The 14663-nt window shown below is 42.3% G+C and overlaps 1 protein-coding gene across 3 annotated transcripts; it reads right to left on the bottom strand.

Moving 5' to 3' along the window:
- Positions 1-448: 448 nt before the first annotated feature.
- On the bottom strand, positions 449-13620 carry ganabb (glucosidase II alpha subunit b). Of its 3 annotated transcripts, XM_071457466.1 has the most exons (25): positions 13531-13620; positions 12598-12699; positions 12386-12494; positions 11801-11928; positions 10793-10972; positions 10567-10632; positions 8781-8838; positions 8599-8686; positions 8290-8386; positions 7973-8153; positions 7663-7816; positions 6871-7106; positions 6619-6745; positions 6341-6420; positions 6006-6146; positions 5481-5577; positions 5085-5186; positions 4129-4372; positions 3444-3508; positions 3079-3155; positions 2773-2847; positions 2479-2592; positions 2256-2365; positions 1876-1976; positions 449-1051 (listed from the first exon to the last, which is right to left on the bottom strand). In XM_071457466.1, exons 1-25 carry the CDS (start codon positions 13548-13550, stop codon positions 942-944), a joined length of 2862 nt encoding a protein of 953 aa, XP_071313567.1. In that variant the 5' UTR covers positions 13551-13620; the 3' UTR covers positions 449-941. The 3 variants fall into 3 exon arrangements, with proteins under 3 accessions (XP_071313567.1, XP_071313568.1, XP_071313569.1); XM_071457467.1 differs by lacking the exon at positions 10567-10632 and having other exon boundaries at positions 13531-13618; XM_071457468.1 differs by lacking the exon at positions 10567-10632 and having other exon boundaries at positions 13288-13557.
- Between the last annotated feature and the right edge of the window lie 1043 nt (positions 13621-14663).

A 14663-nucleotide genomic window follows, 5' to 3' on the forward strand; every position in this document is an offset into this window, starting at 1 on the left:
AAGAAAGCACATCAACAGGATGATCCACACTTTCAGTGGTTCAGTCCCCTGAAGTGATTCCCACTGTCAAGTCTGTTCAAAAGAACAGCTGAAAATCCCCTCACTGTGCAGCAGTTGAACGACCTAATCACTTCTACAGTGACTCTATGATAATGAATCATTTCCATGCACAAAATCACTTAGGAATTCAGGGAAAGGTTAAACATGAAAGAACTGGCCGGGGTTGGAAAGAAAGAAAATTAAGAAACTGCAGGGTGAAAGTTCAGTGTGGATTGTTGGAAAGTCCTAAAATATATGAAATGTGCTACAAGTAAAGAAGGTCAAACTCTAAGTGACTTGATTGAAGTGCTTGGCTTGTGAAGAGGGATGGAATGAATGTCTGAGGAGTTTCAAGTCAGAAACAGATAGCGGGGAATCACCAGCAGGTGGAGCATGTGCTTTGAGTGTGAACCTTCATTTTAAATGGCAAACAACCCCCCCCACAGTGATTTTTCTTCTGAGGCAGAGTGGATGGAAAACCAAGCGGGACAAAAAAAACACAACAAAAAAAAACATAAGTGCCTGAATATTTTCTTTCTTAAGCCCAAAGATTCATTACAATAACATGATTTGAGTTGCTCTGTTATCTATCTGAAAACATAATTATCTATCTAGTAGTAACCCTTTTTGTTAGGTATTACAGTGCGACTGAACACAAGAGGGACATGGCAGACGTTATGTGGCTCAGTATGACTAACAGGTTTACATGGACTCAGGTGTCTGAGTGTGTGTAGGGCTGAAAACTGTGGGTGTTAGATGTGTGTGTTTGTCTTTATTTTCCATGGTGGCTATCCTGTTTTGCTTCAGTTAGTCTTGGGTATCAGCACCCTCCCTCCTCTCTCCTCCTGTTCAGTCCACTTCAGTCACTTTCTCCTCCTGCTCCTCCTCTTCTGTCTCCGTGGTTACTGAAGCATCACGGTCCAGTCTTCCCCTGAGTTCATGCCGGGCTTGCGGAGCGTCAACACAGACATGGAGGCATCAAAATCGAACTCTATCAGAATCTCTTGACCGTCTGTTAAAGGAGAAAAAAAAAAAAAAAAAAAAAAAGACAAAATCTCATCCAGACAGCCAAACAGACAATCTTAACAAAAAAACATGGCATAATAAGATCTCTGTATTACTGAGGGTGCAATTTGATTTGGCTCAGTTAGAAATCAGCCACCTACAGGAAACAGCACCCACAATGAAAATCTTTGCAGTAATTTATACCAGAGAAATATCATCAGTTTTGTAAAAGGTACAAACCTTTTCACTCTAAAGATTTTCTTTTCCTTTAAGTCCAGACAAAGTTTCGTTGTCCACACAAAATGGTGTTTGAGCTCAGAGGCTGAGCAAAAACATTTGGTATTATAATTTGTGGAGGTGAGTTCTGGCAGTAGACGTCGTATTGGAACACGAGTTAATATGTCCTGAGCAGCTGAGAGGCCATCTATATTAACAGATTTTCATTTGGCACTCCAATAACACTGGTGTTCGATTTACAACGTCACCTGGTTGTTTGCAACACTGAACAGCAACAGATTTTATATAGAGAGTGAAACGGAAAAGGTAGATTCAGTTCCACGCTACCTTAGCTATTACAAAACTATTTAACAACCGTCTCTAAGGCTTTAAAACTATGTTCACATGCTATTACTGAGAATATTGCTCCCAATAACATTGTACTGCAGGGTCTTATTGACGATTTGACTCTTGAAACAAAATGTTGTTGAACTGCCTCTTGTGAAATAGCTAGAAGCATTTCAACAGATTCCTTCTGCCAACATAAAGTCTAACTTCAAATAAATCAAACTATGAGCATTAACATGTGAGAGAAATGCTGTGTATAGGACTCACCAGCGGCTTTAAGGGTAACCTTGCTGGGCTTACTGGCTCCCAGTATGACAATGCGTTCAATCCAGGAGCGGGTAGTGAACTGGGCATCTGGAGCCAGGTCACTGTGGACCAAGCAGAGACATGGTGGTCAGCAGGTATAAAAATACAAAACTGAGTTCCTCTTAATGTCCACACACAACTTAGCACTTTATCTTATCTTTAGTCTCGTTGTTGTTTCTTTGCTGTTATCACAGGAACCAGCATCTGTTTTTGTCTCACTGTGCTTTATTTATATTTTATAATTTTCTTTTTGTGGAATAGCAAGTTAAAATGTTCTGATATATCACAGTCTGAGGATTTTTACCTTTTTAACTGAAACTAAGAGAATATTCATCACTCACAGAGAAGAGAGGACGTTGTTGGCGAAGGACAGCCTCCTGTGGATGAACTCCTTCTTTTCATAGTTGAACGTGTGGCCATCGTCTATGTAGAGCTCGCCCTCAGCTGTTCTCTGTCAGACAAAAAGGACATAATTTCAAAGACGACCGTTTGCTTCATAGCATGCAGCACGTCAGCAGATGACAGTTGTGTCTTGCAGCAGCAGAGTGTGTACACTTGAGTTACCTGGGGGTTAAGAGCCACATACAGAGTGTAGGGATCGTGCTCCATGCAGGAGGAGGACCTGCGAACACGAAGCTTCCTGGGAATAATGGAGCCACCACGCTGGAAAACGGGGATCTGAAAAGAAGACGAAAGGCTTCATGTTAAAGCCAGAGAAGTGAAGAAAAATACTAACTATTAAAGAATGTGGAAGACCTTGAAATGTAGAACGTTTTGATGTGTGAATTATCACCACATCATTTCACACAGACGTAGTGCTGTATGACAGTACTGTGTACATCTTTGTGTGCGTCTTACAGAACTCATGGTGACAGGGATGTAAAGGTTCTGGGCCCCGTTGTGCTTCTGGAAGGTGTGGACATCAAACCAGACCTGAGAAACACAAACACATACACAAAAACAGAGGTTCATCGTGGTTGGACTAATACCAAGAGCAGCTAAATCTGCAGACATGTTATTGACACAAAGACCTGTAAGAAATGAACAAACCTTTCACTTGACTGAAACATTCAAGTTCAGCTTCAACACTGAAGCTCAGCCATAAGACACCAGAATGATACAGTAACTTTAAGATGTGATTAAACCTCTGTTTCCTCCTCTTACCTCGTCTTTACCAGGCAGGTAGGCGGTGACTCCCCTGGCTCCCTCCTCAGTCACTGGGTGCACCAATAAGTCCCTCCCTGCAGCAGAGTTAAGTAACGTCAGTGGAAACGACAACTGCTTTGAATCCCATCTGCTTCACTGTCATTACTGAAGTTTTATTTTTGGTTTGTTCTCTTGTATCTTAGCTGTTCTCACAGCAAACAGGCCGGATTCACACCCAGCACATCCCAACATCATGTCACAACAGTTACAACAGTGCACAGTTACTTGTGTGCCCTGAGCTGCAGAGACTCTCCACTTAATTTGAGGCAGCTTTGATGTTTTTTTTTAAAAATAAATTTCCTGTTTTAGAGTTTGTTCCTCACCGATCAAGAACTCGTCATCCAAAGCGAAAGTAGCAGGATCCTGAGGATACTCCACCCAGAGTGGTCTGAAACAGAGGAGCACATGTGAGCATAGAAGAACGACGCCAATTTACAATACGCTCTGTGGGTCAGCATGTCGTCACCCAACCTTTACACACCTACTGACGTTATATTATGCACAATACTGATTCAGTTCAAACTAATAACACAATTATTTAGTGTAATGTAACATTATGCATGATAATAATTCAGATTAGGGGCCAAATGTTTTGTGCATTTTTGTAAGGTGTAATAACAGCTAATTCACTTGTATTCATGCTGTCAACTCACTGATTGAGATGAGAGAAAACGCATCTGTTTGTATTTTTATTCCAAATCATTTCAGTACAGATTTTACATTATCACTTTTTGTTCATAAATAACAGACGTGAGAAAATATCTGCTTTGAGATTTAAAGGCAGGAGCTTAACAGAGTCAGTATAATTGACAGATTTAGTTGTGGTTGGTCGTGTGAAGCTACTTCAAAAAGCCTTGGTAATATTTTCTTTAGTTAGACACCTAAACGAACCAGGTACTGATATCTGGATTAGATGGATTCAACTAAAACTATGCCATTTTGTTGATGCTACAGGTAAGTTACCATGAGAGAGACACAAACACACAGTGTTCCCAGTCATGTCCTCACCTCATGACGGGCTGTCCAGTTTGGTGTGCCAGGTAGAATTGCTGGTACCAGTAGGGCAGGAGGGTGTAGCGCTGGCGCACCGCTTCACGGATCAGCGCCGTGTTTTCTGGACCGAACAGCCAGGGTTCACGGCGGGGTGTGTCCAGGTGGGCGTGTGCCCTGAAGAACGGCTGATACGCCCCCGTCTGGTACCAACGCACCAGCAGCTCAGTGCTCGGGGACTTGAAGAAGCCACCGACATCAGCTGTGAGATGGAGGAGGTAAGTGTCAAAGTCTTAAATGTCAAAATCAGACACAGACACAACGAGTTGAGATCTTCTATTTTTAGAGATCATGATTAGAACTGAAAGGGAATTCAATTGTTTGTTTCTCATATTAAATCTGATCTTGGAATTCGTCATAAAACAACTGGTCTGATCATTAATGAAGTTTCATACTCTGAACAGTACATGAGACATATGGCCAACATAGCTGCAGCTAGATGATGACACAGGGAGCCTGTGCTGTCACCATGGTAACACCTCATGCAGTTTGTCAGTGGATGTTTCCATGACAACATAAACAAACACTCTGGGGAGCTCTGTGCCCTCGTCAAATTAATTCTAATTAAAACTGTTTTTAGAGGAAAAATTCATTTTAGTGTCAGTGCTGCTCCACTGTTGTTTCTAAGTGTAAGCCTTTTTGTTATGTTACAGTGAGTATGACATAATAACCACCACTTAGTTACAGTTAAATGTAAACTTTAAAGGGCAGCAACATAGTTTAGATTTAAACATTGTTAAATCTATTCAAAAAAAACTTCTCACACAAATAAATCAAGTGATTTTAAAAACAAACCAAGATACTTTTTACAAGTTCCAACAATATATTGTTCTTCAAATCAGTCGGTCACTTTGCCCTGACCAGAGGGACAAACCTCCAGTGCAGCAGCAGACTGAAAGTTTGACTTTACTCACCACCACAGAAAGAGATTCCAACCAGGCCCAGGCTCAGACACATGGGGATAGAGATCTTCAGATGGTCCCACTCAGCAGCATTATCTCCTGTCCACACAGCACCTGCACACACACACACACACACACACACACACACACACACAATATCAGAAGTAAAAAAGTCATTAAATGTAGTGATTCAGACTGTTGGACCCCTCACAGTTAAATCAACCACTTTCACAGCTGAATATGGACAAAACTCATCTGACTAACACTGAACCTAAACAAAAACGACTGTGAAGTGAAGTGAATCATGAAATTTGCGATGGCAGATCTTCACGAGTGTGTTCCCAGGATTACAGTTAAGTAAAATGAAGTTGTGTTTAGAATGAATAGTAAAAGCCATGAAGGACTCACCATATCGCTGTGATCCAGCGAAGAAGGCTCTGGTCAGAACAAACGGCCGCTCAACTCCTCCTGACCTCTGGATCAGACCCTCCGCTGTGGCCATTTGCTGCAGGTTGTACAGATGATAATCAGTGGAGTGGCCATTTTAACCAACATCATCTGATTTTTAGATAATCTGAGTATGAAAGCAGTCTGTGAACAATGTACAGTATAATATCACTAAGACTATGTTAAAAATCATAATGTCCCACATTTTATTCCCACTGTTGGAAAATGGCAGCAGAACATCAAGGAAAAGTACAATGATAAATTCACCTGTCCACAGCTGTTTAACGGCTACAGGTCATTTTATTTTGCTAACACATTGGTTTATCTTCAGCACTCAGTTATGTAACAGTGGTTACATTCATGCATGACCAGACTAAAAAAAAAAAACATGAAATGCAAAGTCTAAATTATCCAGAGTTTAGAGACAAGTTTGACATTAAGGTTCAGTTTTCCACACAAAGCCACAGATAATTTATATGCACCCACCACATAGAAGCCATAGGTGTTGTGCACGTCACGATGCTCCCAGGCTCCGTGCATTGCGTCCTTGTGCATTGTGACCTCTGGCCCGTTAAAGACTGATGGCTCATTCATGTCGTTCCACGTGTACAGGTTCTCCATGGAACCCTGGAGAGTGGACAGAGATTGTTGATGTAAATCTCACAGCCAGGATAACCACAAAAGGAGCCACTTTGTAGTTAAAGGTTTAAGGAAATTATCTTTAGGTCATTCTCAGAGTGTTCTCCAGTCACTGCACACAGAGCAGCAGCTAGCATGCTAAATCTTCACCATCTCATCTCAGGAATGTCCTCGCAGCTCACCTCATACTGATCGTAGGCGAACATGCTGGCCCACCAGGCCCTCATGTCTGCACGAGTGAAGTCTGGATAGCCGGCGCTACCTAAAGCACGTCATCCGTTCCCGGGAGAGAGAGTACGAACAGAAAGGAATGTGATAGAAACATGAATTATAAAGGAGTAATAATGAAGATCTTAGCACACGGACAAACATGTCACTATAACTCAGTGAAGATCTAGTTCATTAAGCATATTTAGAAAAGCATTTTCTATACATTTCCTGGTGATTGATGCAGACTTACCAGGCCAGCACCAGCCCTCATAGTCTCCACCATCTTTGCTCTTGATATAGAAACCCCGCGAACGGATTTCATTATGGATCTTGTAGTTGCTGTCTACTTTGATATGAGGGTCCACAATGGCCACCATCTATAAAAAAAAATATTTGAAAAGGAAAATGAGAGGAAAGTCCTGAGTCAGTGTAAAAACCTCTGGTGTGAAAACCCATGAGGTTGTGGATCCAGAACTGCTGCTGGATTTTTAATCATCTGTACCTTGCGTTTCTTGTCCATGAGACCCTGCAGCATCTCCTTTGGTGTCGCAAACTTGTGTGGATCCCAGGTGAAATAGCGTTTCCCATCTGTGTGCTCAATATCAAGCCAGATGAAGTCATAGGGAATGTCGTGCTCGTCGAACCCTGCGTCCACTGACTGCACGTCTTCCTGGTCATTGTAGTTCCAGCGGCACTGGTGGTAGCCCAGGGAAGTCAAGGGAGGGAAGGACTGGGTACCTGAAGGAAACATGATATCAGGCAATCAAACATTTTATTTTACATAAATTAAATGAAATAACTAGGTGATTTGTTAAAGCCTGAGCCAATGCCTTTGTAGGAAAATATCTGAACCACCACTGATCTCATAGTAAAATGAGTCAAATTGTTTGACATCACAGTTTCTCTGCAGATGAATTTAAGTCGCGAAGGAGCTCTTGAAATCCAGATTCTCCATTTAACACAACTGTAAATATCTTTGTGATGCTGTGATGAATTACAGTTTAGCAGTAATGAGATTACCTTTGTTCACAAAAAAGATCATAAAGACAGTAGTAGAAACTATTCTTATTAGCTTGTCAGCCATTGTTCTATTTAGCCAACATTTTGTTTCATGTAATAATATGAATCAAATGTAACGAGTCAGACACTAAACCACAGCAATTCCACATGTTGTTACTTGTTTTTCTGCAGAGCATTACATTAACTTCAGGATGAAGAACTCGACGGTGCTACGTTGAAAGGGAAGAGAAGACAATGAGCGTTCATGTAAATGGCCAGTCATCCATCTTCTTACCTGTGAGGGAGGCATACTGAGAGAAGACATCTTTGGGTGTTGGTCCGAGCATAATGAAGACGTCAATGATGCCGCTCTCAGAGATCCAACGCACATCTGTCTGTGGAGTCTCACTGGAGCCCTGAACATAATCCAGCATTTTTCCAAACACCGTCTGTGGACAATGAAGGTGAATAAATGACTGTGATATTTACAGCAGACAGTCACTATGGCCCTTTTAACCAAACTATGACCCAGGATCCAAAAAGTAAAACTGAAATAATTAAACAATTAAACTCATGTAGCTAAAATGCAGGTGGGAAAGACATACCTTTCCAGCTGTGTTGGAGCTAATGTCCACCCAGGTTTCAGCAGCATTGAGCCAGAAGATGCCTGTGGTCCGCTGGGCGTTGTGGGCCAACATCACTGGGACGGCGCCGTACAGGGCCATAGGGTTATACAGCTCATACTGGAAGACATCCAGGTTGTAGAGCCGATATGGATCTCCATTACTGGAACACACAAACACATACACGGGCTTGATCCAGTACAGTGAAGACTCTACTCACACATGTAGAAGAAAAGCAACGTGGAAGAAAAGTCAAACTCCATTTTGTATGTGAAATATGACTTGCTGTTGCCACTCACTCTGTTGTTTTGAGCCTCAGGGTGTCTGCGTGTTCTGGGATGCCGTATACATGCTCTACACCCGGCAATGAAAAGTCTAAACTAACAGCAGATGGACCTGTGGGATGAGAACAGCCAATAATAATTAGTTAGGAGGAGGTTTTTATTCACTATATAATGGTCCCAGTGATTTTAGAGCCTAGGTTTTTACATTTGTCATTCAGCTGGTCTGAAAAACACCTCACAAACACTTAATTAACATGCACATATTTGGATAATATGGTTCAGATAATTACATCAAAAAGAACTGAAAACAGACGTATGACTTACCATTAGGTTTGCTGTCTGAGTGCGATTTAAACGTTTCCTCCCACATCCCATCTTCTACCTTTTCTTCTTCTTCTTCTTCTTTTGCTGCCTTGAAGGAAAACAGAAATAAGACGATGTAGAAACAGTGTCTTTAAAATAAAATTGAGAGAGAGGAAAAGAGCTGGTATTTTAGTGCAGAGTACCTCGGCCTGGTTAGACGGATCAGCCTCTTCTTTCTTCTCGGCCTCTGGGTCTGCCTGACTGCTCCATGGCACAGTGTAGGGTGAGGTGGGGGGGGGTATAGGAAAAAGAAAAATGTGTCACTTTGACAAAATCACACTCTCCTGTGAAGAGTGACAATGTATGGGAGTATAATAATCTATGATAAAAGAAAAAGGACATAAAAACAGGGAGGTTGGGGACTGCCCCCCTGACACCACACTGACTACTAACAAGTACTCTACAAGGTGTTGAATGACTTAACTTTAATGACAAAGGAGACTGAGCAGCTCCCTACCTTGTGGCTATTTCAGGCTAGGAATCATGGGACAGGAGCTCTAGAGACCGCGGCATGTAACACCTACAGGGCTCCTTAAAAAAGGACCAACTGGGACCCAGTGGATCTGACTGTACCGAGGTGTAATGGAGGCCATGGTGTAGCACCAAAGACCTTTTCACACAAACCCTGAACTGAAAATACTTCTGGTTGTCACACACAGCTGTGGAAGTGCATGATCTGCAGCAGCACACATGCAAGAGGCCGTGGTGACGAAGGTTTGTTTTCACTAGATCTCAAAAGAAGCACCGTGGTCTGAGGAAAACTGTCCCCAACTGAAGGAAATTCTTACACCTAGAAAATGCAAAAATGCAAAGAGAAGCATAACCACAAAGAGAGATGTTGCTGTTGGGTTTGGGAAGAGCGCAGCGATGCCTGACTACAGACTACAGTAGATAGATGTGTGGACTCAAACTCAGCGCTCTCATCTGCGCTCTAAACCAGTAAACACTCAGCACTAGCATTACTTTTCAACTACTGCGGTTAGTCCTCTTTGTAAACTGAGCAAGCGTAAAATAATTTAAGTCAACATAACGAGTGAAGAGACCCAGTCAATCATGCAGTTGCAGTGTTATATTAGTTTATCAACGAGCTGCTGAAATGACTAGAGGTGTATGATTGAGTTAATCAGACACTGATCTGAGATCCTGCAGTGAAGGTGTTTTCTCATGATTGGGATGATTTTTTTCCTTTTGTTTCATGAAATAAAATGAAAAATCAACATCTTCATATTCTGTCACTATTTAAATTATCTTTTGAAAATACAGGGATGATGACAGTCAGGGCCAAAGTGACGCCTTAATTCTGGATCAAATCAAACACCGCCATGCACACACTCACCCACAGCTTTCTCTTTCACTCTCAGGCCCTGTTCAGACCTGGTATTAACATCATCTCAGGTGTAAGTTCATGTGTGAACACACCCAAGACACATTGAGGACACATTTGAGATCCGATCACTCTGGAGGTGGTCTGGGCCACACTGAAGGACCGCCTCCTCTACTGACGTCCTCTGTCTAATGAGTCCGTCACAGTTTCCTATTGACCTGAAAATATTTTACTATTTCAAATGGATAAAACTTTATTTCACTGTAGAGCTGTGAGCAGAGCAAGGATTCGCTCAACCCCTCCGTGCCCCACTCTCTCTACATACACACAAGCACGCTGACAACCGACCCATCCATTGGACTGGCCCAACAACACATACCTGTTTATGTGCATATGAGCGGGGAAGTGAGATCCGATCACAAACCTGACCACTTCTGATCGGATCAATGAAGATGAATGTTAATACCAGGTCTGAACAGGGCCACTGTCACATTTGAGGCTAGAGACAGAACTTGGTGTGATGGGAGTCCCTACATTTTATGTCACTGTTGGCAGCACTGGCACAAGGAACAGAATACACACTTACAAATCTTAAGGATCTTTACCTAGTGAATACCCTCTTGATATTATCCCACACGCTAGCCACTGTGCTAGTTACTTTATAGGAGAAACTAGGATGATAGGGAGAAGAGGACAGAACAACGAGTCAGACAATACTCAAAAAACAAACCATTTCATGGGAACAAAAATAGAAATCATCCACGGAGTGAGAACGTGGATTAAAAGAGAGGGCTGGTATTTGTAAACGTGTGTGAATGCGTGGTTTCTCACGTGTCCTTGCGCATCCTCAGGTGCTCAAAGGCCAGCAGGCCACGCGAGTTCAACGACATCAGCACTTCACGTCCCTCCATGATGTCCAGTCGGAAGGGTCGGGCACTGACGATGACCCTCTGAGACTCCGCGCCCAGGGACAGCACCACCCCATTCTCGTCTTGAGACAAGAGAGACAGGCTGAGGTGGAGAGCAGAGGGAGAGAGGAAATGAGGGTCAAGAGAGGATTTAATTTTGATAAAGAAAAGTGAGGGCAAAAACTAAAAGAACTCAATTAGAACCGTCTTTTATCATCAGTCTATTATCTGCTCCAGACTGTTATTATACCCAACTGAAGCCAGACTAAACTTCAAGGTTGGAAGTTTGAGATGATAGTGAGAGATAAAGCCAGAAAGCAATTATGTGAATAGGCTGGCTCTTTTTCAAGTGGCCTCTTTTGTTTTAGGGGAAGAATTTATATTCAGAGTTTCATTGCTCACATTCCTGCCACCTTTACAGTCGAGTTATGAACCATGGATTCAGGCTCGACCGCCATTCAATATTTACAATTAAATAAAATGTTCATGATGTTTTCACTTTATTAAGAGGTTTTTATTTACTCAATGCCTTTTCATCAGCTGACATTTGAACTCCTCATAGTAATAAAAGCACAGGTGACGCTAGTAACATTAACAGCGGCTCTGTTCTATTCAAATGTCCCAGCCAAGATGCACAACACCAGGACCCTGAAAACGAGGCAGCTAAATGGAATTCAGCCATCGCTGATGGTAATATTAATACCTCGTCTCACCTACTGTGACATGTCACATAAAGCTATAGCATCATTCTCTTTCTTCATATTGAAAGCCTTCCATACTCATCTGCCACCTACAGTAAGTCTGTATAGTCTTTTGGTTGTATTCATAAAACTGACAATGGCAGGACAACAGATAGAAATTGTTAATTTTGCCTCTTTAGTTTAACTCGGTAACGTTAAAACCTCCTCCTAAACTCCAGTGGGAGACTTACGGCTCAGTAGGTGGCTCCCTGATGAGCACGTCTGGGACCTCATAGCGAGGCTTCAGCGGCTTCAGCTCGTTAATCTTCACCCTTGTTATGTTTCCCTGGAGACGGTAGAGCTCAAGCAGCAGACGCACCTGAGAGCCAAACACAGAGAGAGGGGTAGAAGGGGAGTGGGGGGGGGGGGGGGGGGGGGGGTTAATTATTATCTGATGAACACTAAAGCAGAAGTTGGCGAATGGGTTCAGCCGAGGGCCATTTTTTCTGCATAACACTTAAATACCTATCATAGTAGGCATTTTATTTTGATACCACAAGGACGGGGAAACACTGGTAACTGGTGCTCTAATGACTACATGTCAAAGTTTACTTGAGTATTAGTAAGCAGTCATTCTGGGAAATGGGCCTAATGTCCACATATTTCACTTTCAGCTGACAGTTCAAAAACATGAGCCGCTTGTGATTTATTACATTGTGGGACGTTTTGCAAGGAGGGTAACGTCCAAAAGAAGACACTTTACAAGACTTGATGTTAGGAGCCCTGTCCCAACAAAAATCCTTCCAGTGTCGACTTCCTTTTTATGTGTGATTTACCTTGTTGTTGTCGTTGATGAGCTGCAGGGTGAGTCTCGTGTTGGTCAGCTCCATGGTCTCCAGCAGGGCTCGATAGGGAGACTCCCCAGGCTTCAATGCTCGCTGACGCCTGTTTAAAACCAAGTGTTAGTAAACATGTTTTTTTTTTTTAACTCAAGCAACAATAACTTTAACCGAGTAAATGAATAATTTTTTCCCCGTCCTGCACTCACTTGCAGAAGGCACTCTGGTCACAGGTCTTGAAGTTGCCCTTGTCCACAGCCCACGTCCCACTGAGGCACACAGCCAGCCACAGCACCAAAACAGGTGCCATCCTACAAAGAAAATCAAGGAGACAACTTATATTTAAAGATGGTTTGACTGCAACCAAGTCACCTCTTCAATTCATTGAGTCACATTTGGTTGAGCAATACCCGAGTCACTCTACAGCACGTATATAGGAGTTACACAAAAACACCCACTGCCACAGAAACACTCCCGGACTTTGATCCAGCTATGGAGGTCAAACGTGTCTTCCAAAGAAAGACAGCGCCAGAAAGTGTCTGCTAATTCAACCATTTCCCGTTTCCTCAGCCTGCTGCAGCCACACTGTGCATATATTAACTTTTAAAACACTATCCAGGGCTCCATTTTTCATGTTACACCCTGAGCCTGCAGGCAGAGACTTATTCCCAGCCCTTGTACTCCTGTCAGAGCCGGCCGATGTGATTTGTCTGAAATAATGCCAAGAGACAGCATTAGCTAACGTATCGGCTAATGCGAGCTAGCTCGCAGGCAATCGGAATAACGGAAAATAACAATAGAACACATGCACTAATTATGAATGTGGCAACAACAGTGTATTAGTCTTTTACAAGCGAATTAACAGCTGGTTGTCTGATAGCGTTGTCGTCGTTATTTACCTTTAGGAAACCTCAGGACACCGTGCTAACAGACCGCTGTCAAACCGCTAATTCAATTGAGGGGATCTCGACTTTTCCAGTGTGATCTTCCTTCCTATCGACCGTTAAACCCCAAAACCAACAGTCTGCTGACCCGTTCACCGAGTGTGCAGCCGGGCCGGTTACCCCCGGTTTCCCCCGGACCGATAATATATCAAACACACGGTAAATCCACGATGAAAGAGCGGAACTGCTTTGTCTCACCTTTCAGTGAAGGAGGCCATCTTGATTATGATCCCGCTTAACTCCGCCCATTTCACTCCGCAACAAAGATCGTTAAAAAGGAAGAGTCACCACAACGCACCGAAATATTTGTTGTTTTAAAAAAAAAACTCCGTATGAATAGATGACACGTCATCTCTAAGCTCCAATCAGAGAAGCGCACACACGGGTCCCGGATGAGTCCCGGATGAGTCCCGGTGTTCCCACTGGACGGACTACGTGTCGGTCTCATGCAATAAATCATAACTCTGTGGTCCCGCAGTACCCAGACCATTCTCCCATAAGAGCCAGTGTTTACAATTAGTAAGTTGTTTACAATATTTTAGGGCTAATAACTAACAATATAATAATAGTAAAAACTAATAATTATTTTCATTAAATGGTTTTGTGCAAAAACGAAAAAAAAATCAATTCACTATAATTTAAGACCAAGAAGAGAAGCGAATTCTCACATTTTTTGCTTTAAAGTGACTAAAATAATAAATCTATTATCAAACTAGTTCAATTCGATTTATACACTACATTTTCGCACAGCTCTAGCGCTGTTTTGTCCCGTCAGTTTTGCACTTGTTTTGGTACAAGTGATTGTGCTTTTGTACCTTATGTAGACTTTCTTGTTTTGCATCACTTATATGCGGCAGCGCTGTCACAAGACAAACTATTTCATCCTTACTGTATACTTGCACATGCATGGGTTAACAATAAAAGGGTTCCCAACCTGAGTCGGGCTCCTTCAAGGGGTCCAAAGAGGATTCATGTTGTCATGCACATTTATATTTTTCATGTTGTGAAGTGCTGGCTCTTTAGAGCTTTAATCTTTCAATTTGAGAAGAAAACAATCAAAATCTGCCACAATGAGGCCAGAAGATAAGAGAGATCCTTGAAAATCTTGAATCAAATCATTTAGCTCTTCAAAATCTAAATTCTGCTACATCAAGTTCTGTTTATTTTTCTAAATTCTCTCCAATGTTTGCATTTTTCTTGTGAAAACAGTAGATTTACCTCAAAAGGCCTCTAAAAGCTATTTAAATCAAACAGTCTCTTAGAAGGAAAAACCCTTCCCTGCAATTTGGCGTTTTGTATAAAAAATTTTAAAAAAGAAATACCACCTCGCA

The sequence above is a fragment of the Trachinotus anak genome, unplaced genomic scaffold (genome assembly GCF_046630095.1).
Source record: "Trachinotus anak isolate AG129_WGS33_773 ecotype Australia unplaced genomic scaffold, CSIRO_AGI_Tana_v1 ptg000021l, whole genome shotgun sequence".
NCBI lineage: Eukaryota > Metazoa > Chordata > Actinopteri > Carangiformes > Carangidae > Trachinotus > Trachinotus anak.